The following is a 19,167-nucleotide window of genomic DNA, read 5'->3' on the forward strand; positions in this document are numbered from 1 at the left end:
CAATACATCATCTAGAAACACATTGTCATTGGCACTTGTTCAGATTGGTCAGTATAATGTTACCAAAGAAGAGCATATTGAAACAACACATTCCTGGTTCATTTCAGGTGGAGCTGTTGAAAATTATTCCAGCAACAGTAACTGATTCTCGAGGTGATTAGGGGCATTGACAGGGTAGATGCTGAGAAGATGTTTTCCTCTCTGGGGGTGGAATTCAGAACCCGGGTCAGGGTTTCGGGAATAAGAGACCACTCATTCAAGGTGGAGATGAGGAGGACTATAAGATGCTGGTCCTGCCGCATTTGGAATATTGTGAATTTTGTGCACTGTATCTGAGGGCGGATGAGCTCCGAGCGAGCCAAGGGCCATCCACACTTCAGTAGAAGTTGCGATCACTGTTGTACATAGCACTGTAAGGAATGATGATGAAGAACACACACACACACACACCAACATCCGATACTTCCAGCGGCAGAAGTCGGCAGGAACTGGTGGACGGGGAGGAGTGGTGCATCCATCACTGTTCCCGTTTCAATGACGATGAATGAATGAGTAAATATCGGAGGAAGGATGAGCTGCCTCTGGAGATTTCTCAGAGGTGGTTTACAAGAACGACCCCAGGAATTAGTAGGTTAACCTACGATGAGCGTTTGTCGGCCCAGGGCGTGTACTCGCTGGAGTTTAGAAGAATGAGAGGGGGGGACCTCATTGAGACTTACAGAATAGTGAAAGGCTTGGATAGAGTGGATGTGGAGAGGATGTTTCCTCTAGTGGGAGAGGTCAAAGCCTCAGAATTAAATGACGTTCTTTTAGGAAGGGGATGAGGAGAAATGTCTTTAGTCAGAGGGTGGTGAATCTGTGGAATTCTTTGCCACAGAAGTCTGCAGAGGCCAATCAGTGGATATTTTTAAGGCAGTGATTGATAGATTCTTGATTAGTAACGGGTGTCAGAGGTTGTGGAGAAGGCAGGAGAATGTGGTTAGGAGGGAGAGATAGGTCAGCCATAATTGAATGGTGGAGTAAACGTGATGGGCCGAATGGCCTAGTTCTACTCCTATTCATTATGACCTTATGAATATCTTCCCTCAGACGTTCTTGAGAGTATTTACAGATGGGGCTTTAAACATTAAAGGCCGAGGTATCTTATTTGTGAGGAGTGGAAGGAGGATGAGAAAATGGAGTGAGTTGACGATCAGAAGACTAACAAAAAGCTGGAGTAACTCAGCGGCTCAGGCAGCAACTCTGGAAGCATGACCATTATGGGCTCCGTCTTTCACTGAGTTTCACTATTTCTTGGACATCTTCCATTCATTTGTCCGAAGTGGCGTCTTGATCTCCCCTTCCCCTCTCCCCTGACTCTCAGTCTGAAGAAGGGTCTCGACCCAAGACGTCACCTCTGCGGTTTAATGGTGCAGGGGTAAAATTGCTGCCTTACAGCGCCTGAGACCCGGGTTCGATCCCGACTACGGGTGCTGTCTGTGCAGAGTTTGTACGCTCTCCCCGTGAACTGCGTGGGTTTTCTCCGGGTGCTCTGGTTTCCTCCCACACTCTGACGAGGTGCAGGTTTGTAGGTTAATTGGCTCGGTAAAATTGTATCTTGTCCCGAGTGTGTGTAGGATAGTGTTGGTGTGCGGGGAACGCTGGTCGGCGCGGACTCGGTGGGCCGAAGGGCCTGTTTCCACGCTGTATCTCTGAACTAAACTAAACCCCGGAAAGGAATGGGTGTCGTCTCGGGCCGAGACCCTTCTTCAGACTGAGTGTCCGGGTGGAATGGGGAAACAAGAGATATGGAAGGGTAAACAAGAGATCAAAGGGGACAAAGTTCAAGGGAAGTGTACAATAGATCAGTCTGAAGAAAGGCCTCAAGCTGAAGTGTCCCCATTCCTTCTCTCCAGAGATGCTGCCTCACCCGCTGAGTTACTCCAGCTTTTTTGTGTCTATCTTTGGTTTAAAGCAGCATCTGCAGTTCCTTCCTACAAGTGTGTTTAAGAAGGAACTGTAGATGCTGGAAAAATCGAAGGTCGACAAAAATGCTGGAGAAACTCAGCGGGTGAGGCAGCATCTATGGAGCGAAGGAACAGGTGACATTTCGGGTCGAGACCCTTCAGTCTGAAGAAGGAACCTATTTCCTTCGCTCCATAGATGCTGCCTCACCCGCTGAGTTTCTCCAGCACTTTTGTCGACCTTCGTACAAGTAGATCATTGTCAGCTGAGAGATAAGGTGAGGACGAGGTACTATCTAATCAGGTGGACAGCCACACACACGCGTATACACACACACGCACGCGCACACACATGTGTACACACACACGCGCACATGCACACGCACACACACTCACCCTCACACACACACACTTGCGTACACGCACACACACACACACGATGATGGTGTAATGGAATCCCGAGAGTCCTCAGAAGACTGGGGAGAGAGACGCTGGATCAGAGTTGGCAGTACAACGACGGAGAAAGGCACAGAGGCGGCTGCAAGGCCCAGTATCCATGGCAACGTGGCTGGAGGGAAGAGTGGCCCGACTCTGACTTCAAACGCGGTGATTGTTGGCGACTTTGATTGCGTTGACATTCTCATAGATGAGGTCCGTCTGATTCTCGTAGATGGGCTCGTCGATGGATTTGTCTCCAATCACGTCCAGAACGCACTGGTGTAGGAAGATGTACTGATTCTAAAAAAAAAACACACACACACACACACACAAAAGGTGAGGGGAAAATAGGCTGTGAAATGACCGAGACTCACACTGACAGCCCGTTTCCACACTGTATCTCTAAACTAAGCTAAACGAAGAGAAAAGGGACTGTCCCACTTGGGCGCCATTTAAGCGACATCGTTTACGCGTCACGCTGCGGCGCATGGCGTGCATTACGCGCGCATGACACGTGGTGAGGCGTGGGGGCATAAGCAGTGACCCGCGGTAGCGCGCAGCTCCCCAGGATTTTGGAATTCATACTCCCTAGAATTTAGAAGATTGAGGGGGGATCTCATAGAAACTTATAAAATTCTTAAGGGGTTGGACAGGCTAGATGCAGGAAGATTGTTCCTGATGTTGGGGAAGTCCAGAACAAGGGGTCACACACAGTTTAAGGATAAGGGGGAAATCTTTTAGGACCGAGATGAGAAAAACATTTTTCACACAGAGAGTGGTGATTCTGTGGAATTCTCTGCCGCAGAAGGTAGTTGAGGCCACAGTTCATTGGCTATATTTAAGAGGCAGTTAGATGTGGCCCTTGTGGCTAAAGGGATCAGGGGGGTGTGGAGAGAAGGCAGGGATGGGATACTGAGTTGGATGATCAGCCATGATCATATTGAATGGCTGTGCAGGCTCGAAAGGCCGAATGGCCTACTCCTGCACCTATTGTCTATGTTTCTATCAGAGTATATAAATGTGGGAGGTAAATGGGAAGTGTAACTAGCGTTGAGTGGCCTGCTTCTCTGCTGTAGGATTCTATATATCTAGACGATGACCCTGTTTCTGACCCGAAACATCACCTATTCCTTCCCTCCAGAGATGCTGTCTGACCTGCTGAGTTACTCCAGCTTTTTGTGTCTATCTTTGGTTTAAACCAACATCTGCAGTTCCTTCCCACACAAATCGCACAAATGTTTCTATAAAATCTTTGCGAGCCACCTGCGTGACTCGCAAATTACGCCCAAGTGGGACAGGCCCTTTCAAGTTTCCAAGTTGGAGTGGAAATTACTGCAGGTGACAACAATTCTTAAGGCAAAAAAACCCAAAAGCAAATCCTCACCTCAGTCTGGACCATGCAGGTTCGACTCATCCTCATGTTATGGACAATCCCATAAACATCGACCACTGCCTCCTTCTCTATCCGTTGGAGCAGGTAGTCGAGGGCTATTAAAGTGCCAGTACGCCCAACTCCCGCGCTGAAAGCCAACAGAAACATCAACATCAAGCAGAATCGACAGACTTATTTTCTTCTCTTAGTTTGAAAGGCAACATGGCCTGTCGGTGAAAAAATCTGAGTCCTTTACAATAGTTTTTTTATTCATCCCAACAACGATCTATCTAGTACAGCAGTGCCTGACTCGATGGGCCGAATGGCCTACTCCTGTACTGATTGTCTATTGTCTTGTGGCACGGTGGGGCAGCGCCAGAGTTGCTGCCTCATAGCGCCAGAGACCTGGACCACGGGTTTGATCCGGGTTTAATAGGAATCCGAGGGGTAACATTTTCATGTAGATGATGGTGGGTGTATGGAACGAGCTGCTGGATGAGGCAATTGAGGCAGGGACTATCTAAACGTTTCAGAAACGGTGAGACAGGTACATGGATAGGACAGGTTTGGAGGGATAAGGACCATACGTGGGCAGGTGGGACTAGTGTAGATGGGACATGTGGGCAAGTCGGGCCGAAGGGCCTGTTTCCACAATGTATCACTCTATGCAAATAGACAATTGACAATAGACAATAGGTGCAGGAGTAGACCATTTGGCCCTTTGAGCCAGCACCGCCATTCAATGTGATCATGGCTGATCATCCCCAATCAGTACCCCGTTCCTGCCTTCTCCCCTGACTCCGCTATCTTTAAGAGCCCTATCTAGCTCTCTCTTGAAAGCATCCAGAGAACCTGCCTCCACCGCCCTCTGAGGCAGAGAATTCCACAGACTCACAACTCTCTGTGAGAAAAAGTGTTTCCTCGTCTCCGTTCTAAATGGCTTACTCCTTATTCTTAAACTGTGTGTGGCCCCTGGTTCTGGACTCCCCCAACTTCAGGAACATGTTTCCTGCCTCTAGCGTGTCCAAACCCTTAACAATCTTTCTAGTGTGTCCAAACCCTTAACAATGACTCTATGCCCCGTTAAGACATAGCCTTGTCCACGAGTTAACGTGTATAGGAACCTGAACGAACGAGAAATGCTGACCACCTTACCTACAATGTACCACAGGGAGTCCAGCCCGATTTTTGTTCAAGTAATCTCGCATCATCCGCTGGAACTGCAGGAGTTTATCTGTGGTCTTCGGAACACCGTGGTCAGGCCAGGAGGTGAAGTGGAACTGCGTGATGGTGCGTGGCTCCGTGCATCCAGTCTGACCACAAACAAAGAGCAGACCATTATTCACAACTCACAGAGACACAGAGTGATACAGCGTGGAAACAGGCCCAACTCGCCCACACCGGCCAACATGTCCTAGCTACACCAGTCCCACCTGCCCGCGTTTGGGCCATACTCCCTCCAATTGTCAGGCTGTGCCCTCTGGTCCCTCGCCAGCGGAAACACCCTCTCCATGTCCGCTCTCTCCTGGGGAATAAAGGGAAGTCAACGGAACAGGTTCCCCGAAGTGTGTCGGAAGGAAATGCAGATGCTGGTTTAGACCGAAGATAGACACAAAATGCTGGAGTAACTCAGCGGGACAGGCAGCGTCTCTGGAGGTTCCCCGAAGTAATGGTCCCGGTAAATCTGAGCAAGATTTAGTACATTTTGGGAGCTGTGGTTTACGCAAATTGACACTAATGTATAACATTGGGGAGATCTTAACCCATTGCCCTGATGTTGGGATTTTTCATGTAGTTTATACCTGGGTGGTTTGTGATTCATAGAAACATAGAAAATAGGTGCAGGAAGAGGCCATTCGGCCCTTCGAGCCAGCACCACCATTCATTGTGATCGTCACCTATCAATAACCCAATGATGAAGGAGCGAGTTACTGATCAGCTGATTCTCCAGTGATTGCTCACCTTCTTCACGTTGAATTTCCTGATTGTCCACTCGGGTGAGGTTTCTTCTGAAACGATATTCACCACAATGTCCCCGTAGAGGCAGGAGGACATGTCCATTGGCCAGTAGCGTTCACATTTCACCTGGAACCGATTAATAACAAGCTTAATGAGGGTCCCCAAACAAAGTAGCGGGGTGACTGGCAAAGTCCCGACACCTCCCCCCTCGACTCCGTCCACGGACCCCGACAGGTGAGGCAGAGGTTCACTCCTCCTCCAACCTCATCTACTGTATCCGCTGTTCCAGGTGTGGATTCTTATATATCGGAGAGACCGAGCGCAGGAGCGGCGATCCGTTTGCTGAACACCTCCGCTCGCTACATTAGCCTCCGCGATCTTATGGTTATTAAACATTTTAATTCCCCCCTCCCATCCCCACACTGACCTCTCTGTCCTGGGCCTCCTCCACTGGCAGAGTGAGGCCCAGTATATATATATATATATAGACACCCACACACACACATACACATAAAAACAAACTGCAAAAAGACAAAACCAATTACACCATGTCTATGTAACGCAGAGCTTATTTGGAGGATGTTGTGTTTAATAGCCTGATGGCTGTAAGGAAGAAGCTGTTCCTGCACCTGGAAGTTACAGTTTTCAGGCTCATACAAGATACAAGATACAAGATACATTTAATTGTCATTCATGTGCCTTCTTCCCCATGGCAGGGGTGAAATTAGTTTGTGGCCAGGATGGTGTGGGTCTCTGGTGCCTTTGTCATTCTTTATTAGTGAGGGTGTCAGGGGTTACAGAGAGAAGGCAGGAAAGTAGGGTTAGGAGGGAGAGATAGATCAGCCATGATTTGAGTATAGGAGCAGGGAGGTTCTACTGCAGTTGTACAGGGTCTTGGTGAGACCACACCTGGAGTATTGCGTACAGTTTTGGTCCCCTAATCTGAGGAAAGACATTCTTGCCATAGAGGGAGTACAGAGAAGGTTCACCAGACTGATTCCTGGGATGTCAGGACTTTCATATGAAGAAAGACTGGATAGACTCGGCTTGTACTCGCTAGAGTTTAGAAGATTGAAGGGGGATCTTATAGAAACTTACAAAATTCTTAAGGGGGTTGGACAGGCTAGATGCAGGAAGATTGTTCCCGATGTTAGGGAAGTCCAGAACAAGGGGTCACAGTTTAAGGATAAGGGGGAAGTATTTTAGGACCGAGATGAGAAAAACATTTTTCACACAGAGAGTGGTGAATCTGTGGAATTCTCTGCCAATGTAGTTGAGGCCACAGTTCATTGGCTATATTTAAGAGGGAGTTAGATGTGGCTAAAGGGATCAGGGGGTATGGAGAGAAGGCAGGGATGGGATACTGAGTTGGATGATCAGCCATGATCATATTGAATGGCGGTGCAGGCTCGAAGGGCCGAATGGCCTACTCCTGCACCTATGTTATATGTTTCTATGATTGAATGGCGGGGTAGGCTTGGTGGGCCGAATGGCCTAATTCTGCTCCGATCACCTGTGACCTCAGGAAAGCTAGAATGAATGACTTACCCGGTTTTGTTCCACGCAGTTGGTCAGCATGACGATGACCTTGGTCTTCTGCTCCCAAACCATTCGCCAGAAATCCACCACTGTATTCGGCAGGGGTCCCTGGGCAGCAATGAACGCCTTATCCAGATGGTAGCCCTGTGAGAAATGAGCGGATGAGCAGGGAAACCGTGAAGAGAAACTAGCGGATCTCAACATTCGGCCCGAAAAACGTTGCCTTTTCCCTTCGCTCCATAGATGCTGCTGCACCCGCTGAGTTTCTCCAGCTTTTTTGTGTACCTATCAAGAGATACACTCCTGGCTGGAATATCGGAGGTTAGATATTTAGAATGGGAGGGAAGGGTGTAGGGGCATGAGATGGGATCTGGAGGAGGGTAACCAACTAACACTTAGGCATGGTTACAGAGAAAGGTTGAACAAGTTAGGGCTTTATTCTTTGGAGCGCAGAAGGTTAAGTGGGGACTTGATAGAGGTCTTTAAAATGATGAGAGGGATAGACAGAGTTGACATGGAAAAGCTTTTCCCACTGAGAGTAGGGAAGATTCAAACAAGGGGACATGACTTGAGAATTAAGGGACTGAAGTTTAGGGGTAACATGAGGGGGAACTTCTTTACTCAGAGAGTGGTAGCGGTGTGGAATGAGCTTCCAGTGGAGGTGGTGGAGGCAGGTTCGTTTTTATCATTTAAAAATAAATTGGATAGTTATATGGACGGGAAGGGAATGGAGGGTTATGGTCTGAGCGCAGGTAGATGGGACTAGGGGAGATTATGTGTTCGGCACGGACTAGAAGGGTCGAGATGGCCTGTTTCCGTGCTGTAATTGTTATATGGTTATATGGTGGCGCAGCCTTATGGAGCCAAAGACTCTGGTTCGATCCTGACCACGGCTGCTGTCTGTACGGAGTTTGTACGTCCGTTCTCCCTATGGCTTTTCACCGGGATCTTCGGCTTTCTCCCACACTCCAAAGACGGGCAGGTTTGTAGGTTTTAATTGGTTTGGCAGAAATGTAGATTGTCGGAAATGCAGGATAGTGTTAGTGTGCCCCTGGGGATCTGTGGTCGGCATGGACCTGGTGGGCCGAAGGGCCTGTTTCCGCGCGGTATCTCTAAACTAAACAGAACTAAACCAGTGAATTCATTCATCAGGTACTGAACATATGCTGCGTTTAAGTGTAAGAGGAACTTTACAGGTTAAGTGTAACACCTAGTATGTTAAGGTGTTCTTGTACCAGGCATGGTGTGAAGAAGGGTTTCGGCCCGAAACGTTGCCTATTTCCCTCGCTCCATAGATGCTGCTGCACCCGCTGAGTTTCTCCAGCACTTTTGTCTACCTTTGATTTTCCAGCATCTGCAGTTCCTTCTTAAAGTGTGAGTTATTGCAGGTGAGTTATTGCAGGTGAGTTATTGCAGGTGAGTTATTTCAGGTGAGTTTCTTGCTGTTTGAGTAACAAAAAGCTGGAGTAGCTCAGTGGGACAGTCACTCATCTCTGGAGAGAAGGAATGGGTGACGTTTTGGGTCGGGACCCTTCTTCACACTCTGAAACATCACCCATTCCTTCTTCAGACTAGTAAGGGATGAGGGAAAGGAAAGATATAGACGATGTTGGACAGGCTAGATGCAGGAAGATTGTTCCCGATGTTGGGGAAGTCCAGGACAAGGGGTCACAGCTTAAGGATAAAGGGGAAATCCTTTAAAAACCGAGATGAGAAGAACTTTTTTTTCACACAGAGAGTGGTGAATCTCTGGAACTCTCTGCCACAGAGGGTAGTTGAGGCCAGTTCATTGGCTATATTTAAGAGGGAGTTAGATGTGGCCCTTGTGGCTAAGGGGATCAGGGGGTATGGAGAGAAGGCAGGTACGGGATACTGAGTTGGATGATCAGCCATGATCATATTGAATGGCGGTGCAGGCTCGAAGGGCCGAATGGCCTACTCCTGCACCTAATTTCTATGTTTCTATGTTTCTATGATATAGAGAGATAAAGAACAATGAATGAAAGATGTGTTAACCTGTTTGTTGGGTGATAACGAGAAGCTGGTGTGACTTTGGTGGAGGGGGAGTGGGGAGGTAAACACTCTATCGTAGATCTTTCTGTTGTGAATGTTTGGGGCGGTGCGTTCTACTATTACAGAAGAAAGCCTTCAGTGTGTGACAACTCACAGGCATGTAGCTTGCATTGATGTAGTCGGAAGAGCTGCTATCAGGCTGGCGATCAAGTTTAACGCGAGTGACATCGTCTGAAAGAGGCAAGAGAGGAGAAAAATAATGTCATTGGAACGAGAAGCCGTCTTATGCACCGACCAGGTAGAACTCACCCTTGTCACCTGCCAACCGTAACACGGAGACATTATTCCTGCCACCCCCGGCCACTCCCTCTTCTCCCCTCGGGCAAAAGGTACAGAAGTGCGAAAACGCACACCTCCAGATTCAGGGACAGTTTCTTCCCAGCTGTTATCAGGGAACGGAACCATCCTACCATAACCAGAGAGCAGTGCTGAACTACTGTCCACCTCATTGGTGACCCTTGGACTATCCTTGATCAGACTTTGCTGGCTTTACCTTGCACTAAACGTTACTCCCTTATCACGTATGACTACACTGTAAACGGCTCGATTGTAATCATGTATTGTCTTTCCGCTGACTGGTTCGCACGCAACAAAAGCTTTTCACTGTACCTCGGTACACGTGGCAATAAACTAAACTGAATTCAGAAACAGTGAAAGGCCATTCAGCCCCTCAGACCCATTCATTGATCCTTCCATTCCCTATATATTCCACCGGGTGGCGTTTGATCGCCTCAAGGACAAAGAAGGGAAGAGATTGAACTATTGAACTATTTTTCGCCTCCCATCACAGTGAGGAATGTGGAGGAGTCACTGTGGTGGATGTTGATGTTAAAATGTATTTTGTGTGTTCTGTTGCTTTTTATTAGTATGACTGTACAGCAAATCAAATTCCTCGTGGGTTGTAAAAGATATTTGACCAATAAAGTAAGTATGAGTATAAGTATATCATAATATCACATAGACCCCGGTTCGATCCCGACTACGGGTGCTGTCTGTACGGAGTTCGCACGTTCTCCCCGTGATCTGCGTGGGTTTTCTCCGAGATCGCCGTTTCCTCCCGCGCTCCAAAGACGTACAGGTTTGTAGGTTAATTGGCTTGGGTTTGTGTACTTGGTACAAGTGTAAATTGTCCCTAGTGTGTGTAGGGTAGTGTTATTGTGCGGGGATCGCTGGTCTGTGTGGACTCGGTGGGCTGAGAGGCCTGTTTCCGCACTGTATCTCCAAACTAAAGTACACTAGACTAAATGCCAAACGCAGTACTCACATGGGAAGATGTTAGTGTATCGGTTCTTGACTTTGTTATCTGGGACTTGGAACGCTTCTTTAGGCTGGTTTGTACCAACATTTGCCAGGTTCTGCAAGGAATCGAGGAGAGATTGTTCGTCAGTTAAGAAAGCAGAATGGAAACCTACTGCACAGCATAAGTTTATTAGAAATCCATTCTAGGACCAACACTGTCTGCAGCATCATGCAAGGATAAACCGTGTACTTGGCATGCCCAAGTGACATTTTGGGAATGGTTGTAACATAAGGGCAACCCTGATTCGATCCTGGCCTCAGGTGCTGTCTGTACGGAGTCTTTTTATGTTCTCCCCGTGACCTGCGTGGGTTCTCTCCCGCCCTCCAAAGACATTCAGGTTTGTGGGTTGATTGTAAAAATTGTCCCAGGTGTGGGATAGTATTAGCGTGCGGGGATCGCTGGTCGGAGCGGAGTCGGTGGGCTGTTTGCACGCTGCAATGCCCCTGTCCCACTTGGGAAACCTGAACGGAAACCTCTGGAGACTTTGCGCACCACCCAAGGTTTCCGTGCGGTTCCCGGAGGTTTTTGTCAGTCTCCCTACCTGCTTCCACTACCTGCAACCTCCGGGAACCTCCGGGAACCGCACGGAAACCTTGGGCGGGACGCAAAGTCTCCAGAGGTTTCCGTTCAGGTTTCCTAAGTGGGACAGGGGCAATAACCAACTCTAAAACTAGAACTAGTTAAGGAAGACTTTGATTGCTACTGGTGTCAGAGATGATCCGGAGATGAACTAGAGGTCACAGCCTCAGAATTAAAGGACGCACATTTAGGAAGGAGATGAGACATTTCTTTAGACAGCGGTGAATCTGTGGAATTCTTTGCCACAGAAGGCTGTGGAGGCCAAGTCAATGGATATTTTTAAGGCAGAGATAGATAGATTCTTGATTAGTACAGGTGTCAGAGGTTATGAGGAGAAGGCAGGAGAATGGGGTTAGGAGAGAGAGTTAGCTCAGCCAAGATTGAACGGCGGAGTAGATTTGATGGGCTGAATGGCCTAGTTCTACTACTATCACTTATGACCTTATGTGCTCACAGTAAGGATTTAAATACATTGTACATACCTGATATTCTTCTGCAAAGCCAATGTCTGTGTCAGCGTGCTTACGCTGGAAGTAACTCTTGTATTCACTCACAGGGACGGGCCTGGTGATGAAACAGAGAGCAAAAAGATTATTTCATGCTCTTTTACAAACCAACCTCCTTTCCCCACTGGCTCTATCTACATATACCTCACGCTGCCTCGGCAAAGCCAGCATCACAATCAAGGACCAGTCGCACCCCGGCCACTCCCTCTTCTCCCCTCTCCCATCGGGCAAAAGGTACAGAAGTGTGAAAACGCACACCTCCAGATTCAGGGACAGTTTCTTCCCAGCTGTTATCAGGCAACTGAATGATCCTACCACAGCTAGAGAGCAGTCCTGAACTACTATCTACCTCATTGGTGACTCAGGGAGGACTTAAGCCAGAAAGGGTTATTGGGAAGAAAGAGCTACTTTAAATTTAGTTGCATCTGGTTGGGTAACTATAGTTGGGTGGAGATTATTCCATGCTTTAATTGTGCGGGGGAAGAACGAATTGCTGTAGACATCTGTCTTTGTAGCTGGGATCACAAATTGGATCGAATGCACTCGTCTGCTCCTAATTGGTTTGGGTTTGGTGTAGGTCTTGTAGTCTATGTCGAGCTGACCATTTAACATTTTGTAAAAACAGGTCAAACGGTGAGCTTCACGTCTGTCTGCCTTGGAGAGGGTTCCTCCCACCCCGACCAGAGAATTCAGAAGTTTGGTGACACTCGCATCTCTCTCATAGGTGTTAGTAACAAATCGAGCTGCCTGTCTTTGGACACGTTCGATGGAAGAAATGTTTTTATTTGTGTATGGGTCCCATGCTGCAACTGCGTAGTCCAAATGAGGTCTAACGAGGGTGAAGTATAGCTTTTCCTTGACAGAAGTTGAACAATGATGAAAGTTTAGGACACCTGTTGCTTTCACCGTTGCACGATGAGTCTGACCATTCCAACGCAGATCATTCTGCAATTTGATGCCAAGATACTCGGTTTGTTTGGATTCTTCAAGTATATTGTAAGATGTTTCGCCTGGATTCCTCCTTCTGGTGACACGCATGGTTTCACATTTGGAAGGGTTGAACTGCATGCCCCATTGTTGTGACCATTCGACCATAGTATCGAGATCCTTTTGGAGAGCATCTTCATCATCGGCTGACTTAATTGGACGGTACAGCAAACAATCATCAGCGAATAGTCTGGTTGTACTTGCGACTTTTTCACGGAAGTTATTTATGTAAAGCAAAAATAGGTGTGGGCTCCACCAAGATGCAGGACAGAAAGCCACAGGAGATCTTTCTAGTAGTTGGTAAGATGGTTCAGTTGCCTGGTAACAGCTGGTCTATGTTCTAAGTGCAGCCCCATCAATGCTGCAAGGCAGCAACTCCTCCACAGCCCCACCATTACTCACTGCCCTTACTAATGAAGACCAACCTGACAAATGCCTCCTTCACCAGCCAGTCTGCTTGTGGCACCACCTTCAGGGAACTATGTACAGGTACTTGTACAAACTTTGAAAGCTTCTCTCTAATGCGATCAAAATTTGATTTCACAAAATTTAGAATTTTAACAAATGGACCAGTTCTGTCCACTTATATATCTAAGACAATAGACAATAGGTGCAGGAGTAGGCCATTCGGCCCTTCGAGCCAGCACCGCCAATCACTATGATCATCCACAACCATTACCCCGTTCCTGCCTTCTCCCCTGACTCCGCTATATTTAAGAACTCTATCTGAAACTCTCTTGAAAGCATCCAGAGAATAGACCTCCTCCGCTGCCCTCTGAGGCAGAGAATCCCACAGATTCACTAACTATTTAAAAATAGTTAGTGAATCTGAAAATGGATTGCAAGTATGTTGGACACCGCTCATCTTGAGGAAATGCGATTCCTCCTAATGGATAAATCAGACCAATTCATAACGAGTTGGTCTCCATTCGTCGTTTTTTTTTTGGAATCATATGGTGCAACACAATTGTAAAAAATAACTGTTTCAGGACTGGACGAGGGTTGGTCAAGACTATAAATAATGATCTCCTTTTCTTTTCACTATTTTCTCTCTCTCAACTTTCTTCATTTACTCGTTTTCTTTCTTCACACACTATATATTTCACATCTTTCTATCCTTTACTATCTAACTTCTTTTTCTTATTCTCATCTTTTTTCAATGTAACAAAAAAAAAGAAGTTGTACATAAAATGTATTATGAAAATATATATAAGGCACTTTGGTGCCATATGACTGTGCTTACTTCTAATAAAATAAAATATTTTTAAAAAAAAAATTTTTTAAAAATAGTTAACGTCAGAATCATCGGGAACAGGGAACATTTCCACCTACTTGAATGCTGTCGGAAGGCTGTACATTGATGACAGTTTCGGATCCTGTTGCTTCCTGGAATTAAATAAAAGTTCCAAATATCAATTTAGGTAGATTTAGTATATTAAAATGCCGTAACGTATTTCGCCCAATATTATTAAACAAAAAAATGATGCAAAAATTGATACACAGTCCATATGCAATTAGTCCAGATCTTAAAGCTGATTTTAAAGGAGATAAGTGGAAAATTCACCCTCCCCCCTCTTTGGACCAACTTGCCCACACTGGCCAACATGTCAAGTCAAGTCAAGTCAAGTTTATTTGTCACATACACATACGAGATGTGCAGTGAGATGAAAAGTGGCAATGCTCGCGGACTTTGTGCAAAAAGACAAACAAGCAAACAACCAAACAAACTACAAACAGAATCACATATTATTTTACATATTAAATATTAAGGGGGGTGGAAGGAAAAAGGGAAAAAAACAGCAATTTTGAAAAAGCAGTAGAGTGGTTCAGTAAAAGTTAGTCCCTGGTGAGATAGGAGTTTACAGTCTGGGACGAAACTCTATCTCATCCTCTCCGTTCTCACAGCATGGCAACGGAGGCGTTTGCCTGACCGTAGCAGCTGGAACAGTCCGTTGCAGGGGTGGAAGGGGTCTCCCATGCTCTTGTTGGCTCTGGAGTTGCACCTCCTGATGTATAGGTCCTGCAGGGGGGCGAGTGAAGTTCCCACAGTGCGTTCGGCCGAACGCACTACTCTCTGCAGAGCCTCCTTGTCCTGGGCAGAGCAGTTCCCAAACTATCCCATCTACACTAGTCCCATCTGCCTGCATTTGGCCCATATCCCACTGAAGCAGCCCACCCCATGACAGAGGGGGGAGGAGTTGTACAGTTTGATAGCCACGGGGAAGAAGGATCTCCTGTGGCGTTCTGTGCTGCATCTTGGTGGAACCAGTCTGTTGCTGAAGGTGCTCCTCAGGTTGGTCAGTGTGTCATGGAGGGGGTGAGCTGTATTGTCCAAGACATCAGGGCCAATTGCGGAAGACCTTGATCTGAAGAAGTGTCTCGACCCGAAACGTCACCCATTCCTTCTCTCCAGAGATGCTGCCTGTCCCGCTGAGTTACTCCAGCTTTTTGTGGAGTGGTCTATCTTTGATTAGTACGGGTGTCAGGGGTTATGGGGAGAAGGCAGGAGAATGGGGTTAGGAGGGAGAGATAGATCAGCCATGATTGAATGGCGGAGTAGACTTGAAGGGCCGAATGGCCTAATTCTGCTCCTATCACATAAGAACATGAGATGTTGACTCGTACCTCTGCTGTCGGCTTCTACGGATGATGAAGAACACCAGGATGCCAATCAGGATCAAGCCCAGTAACGAGCCAATCGTGGCTCCAATGATAATGGCTGCAAAGATCATAAATGGATGGTTATCACAAACATTCAGATTCAGATTCAGATTCAATTTTAATTGTCATTGTCAGTGTACAGTACAGAGACAACGAAATGCATTTAGCATCTCCCTTGAAGAGCGACATAGCAAACGATTTGAATAAAAAAATAATAATAATAATAATAATGAGTGTCCGGGGGGGGGTGATTGGCAGTCAAAGAGAGGGAGCAGAGGAGAAATACTCATTGAGGACCTTGCCCATCTCCTGCGTGGCAAGGTGGTGCAGCGGTAGACAAGAGACAATAGACAATAGGTGCAGGAGTAGGCCATTCGGCCCTTCGAGCCTGCACCGCCTATCAATGTGATCATGGCTGATCATCCCCAATCAGTACCCCGTTCCTGCCTTCTCCCCATATCCCCTGACTCTGCTATCTGTAAGACCCCTATCTAGCTCTTCTCTCGAAAGTATCCAGAGAACCGGCCTCCACCGCCCTCTGAGGCAGAGAATTCCACAGACTCACCGCTCTCTGTGAGAAAAAGTGTTTCCTCGTCTCCGTTCTAAATGGCTTACTCCTTATTCTTAAACTGTGTGTTGTCCCTGGTTCTGGACTCCCCCAACATCGGGAACATGTTTCCTGCCCTCTAGCATGTCCTAACCCTTAACAATCTTGTATGTTTCAATGAGATTCCCTCTCATCCTTCTAAACTCCAGAGTGTACAAGCCCAGCCGCTCCATTCTCTCAGCATATGACAGTCCCGCCATCCCGGGAATTAACCTGGTGAACCTACGCTGCACTCCCTCAATAGCAAGAATAGACTTGCAAGTAGACTTGCTGCCTCACGGCACTGGAGACCAGGTTCAATACTAACTATGGGCGCTGTCTGAACGGAGTTTGCACGTTCTCCCTGTGACCTGCGTGGCTTTTCTCCAAGATCTTCGGTTTTCTCCCAAGCTCCAAAGACGTGCAGGTTTGTAGGTTAATTGGCTTGGTGTAAATGTAACAATTGTCCCTAGTATGTGTAGGATAGTGTTAGTGCGCGGGGATCGCTGGGTGGTGCGGGCTTGGTGGGCCGAAGGGCCTGTTTCTGCAGTGTGTCTCTAAACTAAACTTAACTAAACAAATCGCCCTGGAGAGGAAAAGACTACAAAAAGTAGTAAACACTGCCCAGTCAGTCCATCATCGGCTCTGACCTTCCTTCCATCGAGTTGATTTATCGCAGTCGCTGCCTCAAAAAGGCTGGCAGCATCATCAAAGACCCACACCATCCTGGCCACACATTCATCTCCCTGCTACCTTCAGGTAGAAGGTACAGAAGCCTGAAGACTGCAACGTCCAGGTTCAGGAATAGCTACTTCCCCACAGCCATCAGGATATTAAACCTGGCTGGGACAAAACTCTGAACATTATTAATAGCCCATTATCTGTTATTTGCACTTTATCAGTTTATTTATTCATGTGTGTATTTACGTATACAATGGTATATGGACACACTGATCTGTTTTGTAGTCTATGCCTACTATGTTCTGTTGTGCTGAAGCAAAGCAAGAATCTCATTGTCCTATAAGGGACACATGACAATAAACTCTCTTGAACCAAGGACCAGCATGGTTTACTCATTGAGTCATTAGTTTAGTTTAGTTCAGCATAAAGAAGGGTCTTGACCTGAAACGTCACCCATTCCTTCTATATAGAGATGTTGAGTTACTCCAGCATTTTGTGTCTATCTTCAGAAGATAGTTCAAACATACACACACACGCACACGTACAGATAAAAAAACAATGAGAGTGCAATAGTATTAATAATAGTCACTCACAAGGGCTATCAGGTCCTGACATGGATGGAGGAAGCATTTGCATTCAATATACTCACGATTAAAGCTGGTTTGGCAATTTGTGGTCATCTGTTGGCTGGATGTCTTCCCACTCTCGGTGACGATGGTGAGTGTATACGTACGCCCAGGCTGCAGGTTGTCCACTGTCAGGCTTCTCTCCTCCTTCCCAAGGACTTGGTTGCTGATTAATTGGTCACCATCATAGGTGGAGGCTTTGAACATGCTGAACTGGCCGTTTGGTTGGCTCCATTTCGTCTCCACCGTGTACCCTGTACTTCCTGAGCACTGGAAGTCAGATATAGCGGCAGGAACTGGAAAATAGATGGAGTGACGTGTTTACAGTCTGGAGGCACATGTCCATGCCTTCCCTCCAGCATATAGAGCAGAGCATTGAGTATAGAAGTTGGGATGTAATGTTAAAATTGTACAAGGCATTGGTGAGGCCAATTCTGGAGTATGGTGTACAATTTTTGTCGCCTAATTATAGGAAGGATGTCAACAAAATGGAGAGAGTACAGAGGAGATTTACTAGAATGTTGCCTGGGTTTCAGCAACTAAGTTACAGAGAAAGGTTGAACAAGTTAGGTCTTTATTCTCTGGAGCGCGGAAGGTTAAGGGGGGACTTGATAGAGGTCTTTAAAATGATGAGAGGGATAGACAGAGTTGACGTGGATAAGCTTTTCCCACTGAGAGTAGGGAAGATTCAAACAAGAGGACATGACTTGAGAATTAAGGGACAGAAGTTTAGGGGTAACATGAGGGGGAACTTCTTTACTCAGAGAGTGGTAGCGGTGTGGAATGAGCTTCCAGTGGAGGTGGTGGAGGCAGGTTCGATTTTATCATTTAAAAATAAATTGGATAGTTATATGGACGGGAAAGGAATGGAGGGTTATGGTATGAGTGCAGGTAGATGGGACTAGGGGAGAATTCGTGTTCGCCAGGGACTAGAAGGGCCGAGATGGCCTGTTTCCGTGCTGTAATTGTTGTATGGTTATATAGAAACATCGAAGAAACATAGAAAAATAGGTGCAGGTTTGGCCCTTCGAACCAGCACCGCCATTCATTGTGACCATGGCTGATCATCTAAAATCAGTACCCCGTTCCTGCTTTCTCCCCATATCCCTTGATTCCTTTAGCTCTAAGAGCTAAATCTGATTCTCACTTGAGAATATCCAGTGAATTGGCCTCCAGTGTCTTCCACAGATTCACAACTCTCTGGGTGAAAACGTTTTTACTCTTCTCAGTCCTAAATGGCCTACCTTCTAAAACTATGACCCCTGGTTCTGGACTCCCCCCCCCAACATGGGGACGATATCCTTCCATATCTTCACCCCCGAGACAGTTACGTGATGAGGACCTCAGATAGACGCAACATGCTGGAGTAACTCAGCGGGACAGGCAGCATCTCTGGAGAGAAGGACCAGGTGACTTTTCGGGGCGAGACCATTCCTTCTCTCCAGAGATGCTGCCTGACCCGCTGAGGTACTCCAGCATTTAGTGTCTATCTTCGGGGTAGACCAGCATCTGCTGTTCCTTTCACCTCATGATGAGCACTTCACAGCGATAGGAGCAGAATATGATTAACAGCATCAAAAAATATTTAATATAATAATAATAATAATGATATTACATTTTATTTATGGGCGCCTTTCAAGAGTCTCAAGGACACCTAATATGGCATCTGAGGGGCCTGAAAATATTGATTAAGAAAACTTTAAAAAACTCTAAGGAATTATTGCATCTCCTTGTAATATTCAATGCATGGCTAGCAGACAGTGAATATCTCTATGTTCAAGAAGGAACTGCAGATGCTGGAAAATGGAAGGTGGACAAAATTGCTGGAGAAACTCAGCGGGTGCGGCAGCATCTATGGAGCGAAGGAAATAGGCAACGTTTCGGGACGAAACCCTTCCGGGTTTCGGCCCGAAACGT

General features: G+C 46.8%; 1 protein-coding gene across 3 annotated transcripts in view; it reads right to left on the reverse strand.

Moving 5' to 3' along the window:
- Positions 1-204: 204 nt before the first annotated feature.
- Positions 205-19,167, reverse strand: part of LOC129713909 (receptor-type tyrosine-protein phosphatase H-like) — a 56,894-nt gene continuing 37,931 nt past the window's right edge. For all 3 annotated transcript variants that reach the window (XM_055663286.1, XM_055663287.1, XM_055663285.1), the window contains 11 exons: positions 17,274-17,546; positions 15,322-15,415; positions 14,029-14,082; positions 11,686-11,767; positions 10,589-10,679; positions 9,419-9,495; positions 7,261-7,395; positions 5,716-5,838; positions 4,909-5,066; positions 3,766-3,901; positions 205-2,681 (listed from right to left, as the gene is read on the reverse strand). In XM_055663286.1, coding sequence (XP_055519261.1) covers positions 2,541-2,681; positions 3,766-3,901; positions 4,909-5,066; positions 5,716-5,838; positions 7,261-7,395; positions 9,419-9,495; positions 10,589-10,679; positions 11,686-11,767; positions 14,029-14,082; positions 15,322-15,415; positions 17,274-17,546 — 1,364 coding nt within the window. In that variant the 3' untranslated portion in view covers positions 205-2,540. The remainder of the gene's footprint in view (positions 2,682-3,765; positions 3,902-4,908; positions 5,067-5,715; positions 5,839-7,260; positions 7,396-9,418; positions 9,496-10,588; positions 10,680-11,685; positions 11,768-14,028; positions 14,083-15,321; positions 15,416-17,273; positions 17,547-19,167) is intronic.

The sequence above is a fragment of the Leucoraja erinacea genome, chromosome 37 (genome assembly GCF_028641065.1).
Source record: "Leucoraja erinacea ecotype New England chromosome 37, Leri_hhj_1, whole genome shotgun sequence".
Taxonomy (NCBI): domain Eukaryota; kingdom Metazoa; phylum Chordata; class Chondrichthyes; order Rajiformes; family Rajidae; genus Leucoraja; species Leucoraja erinaceus.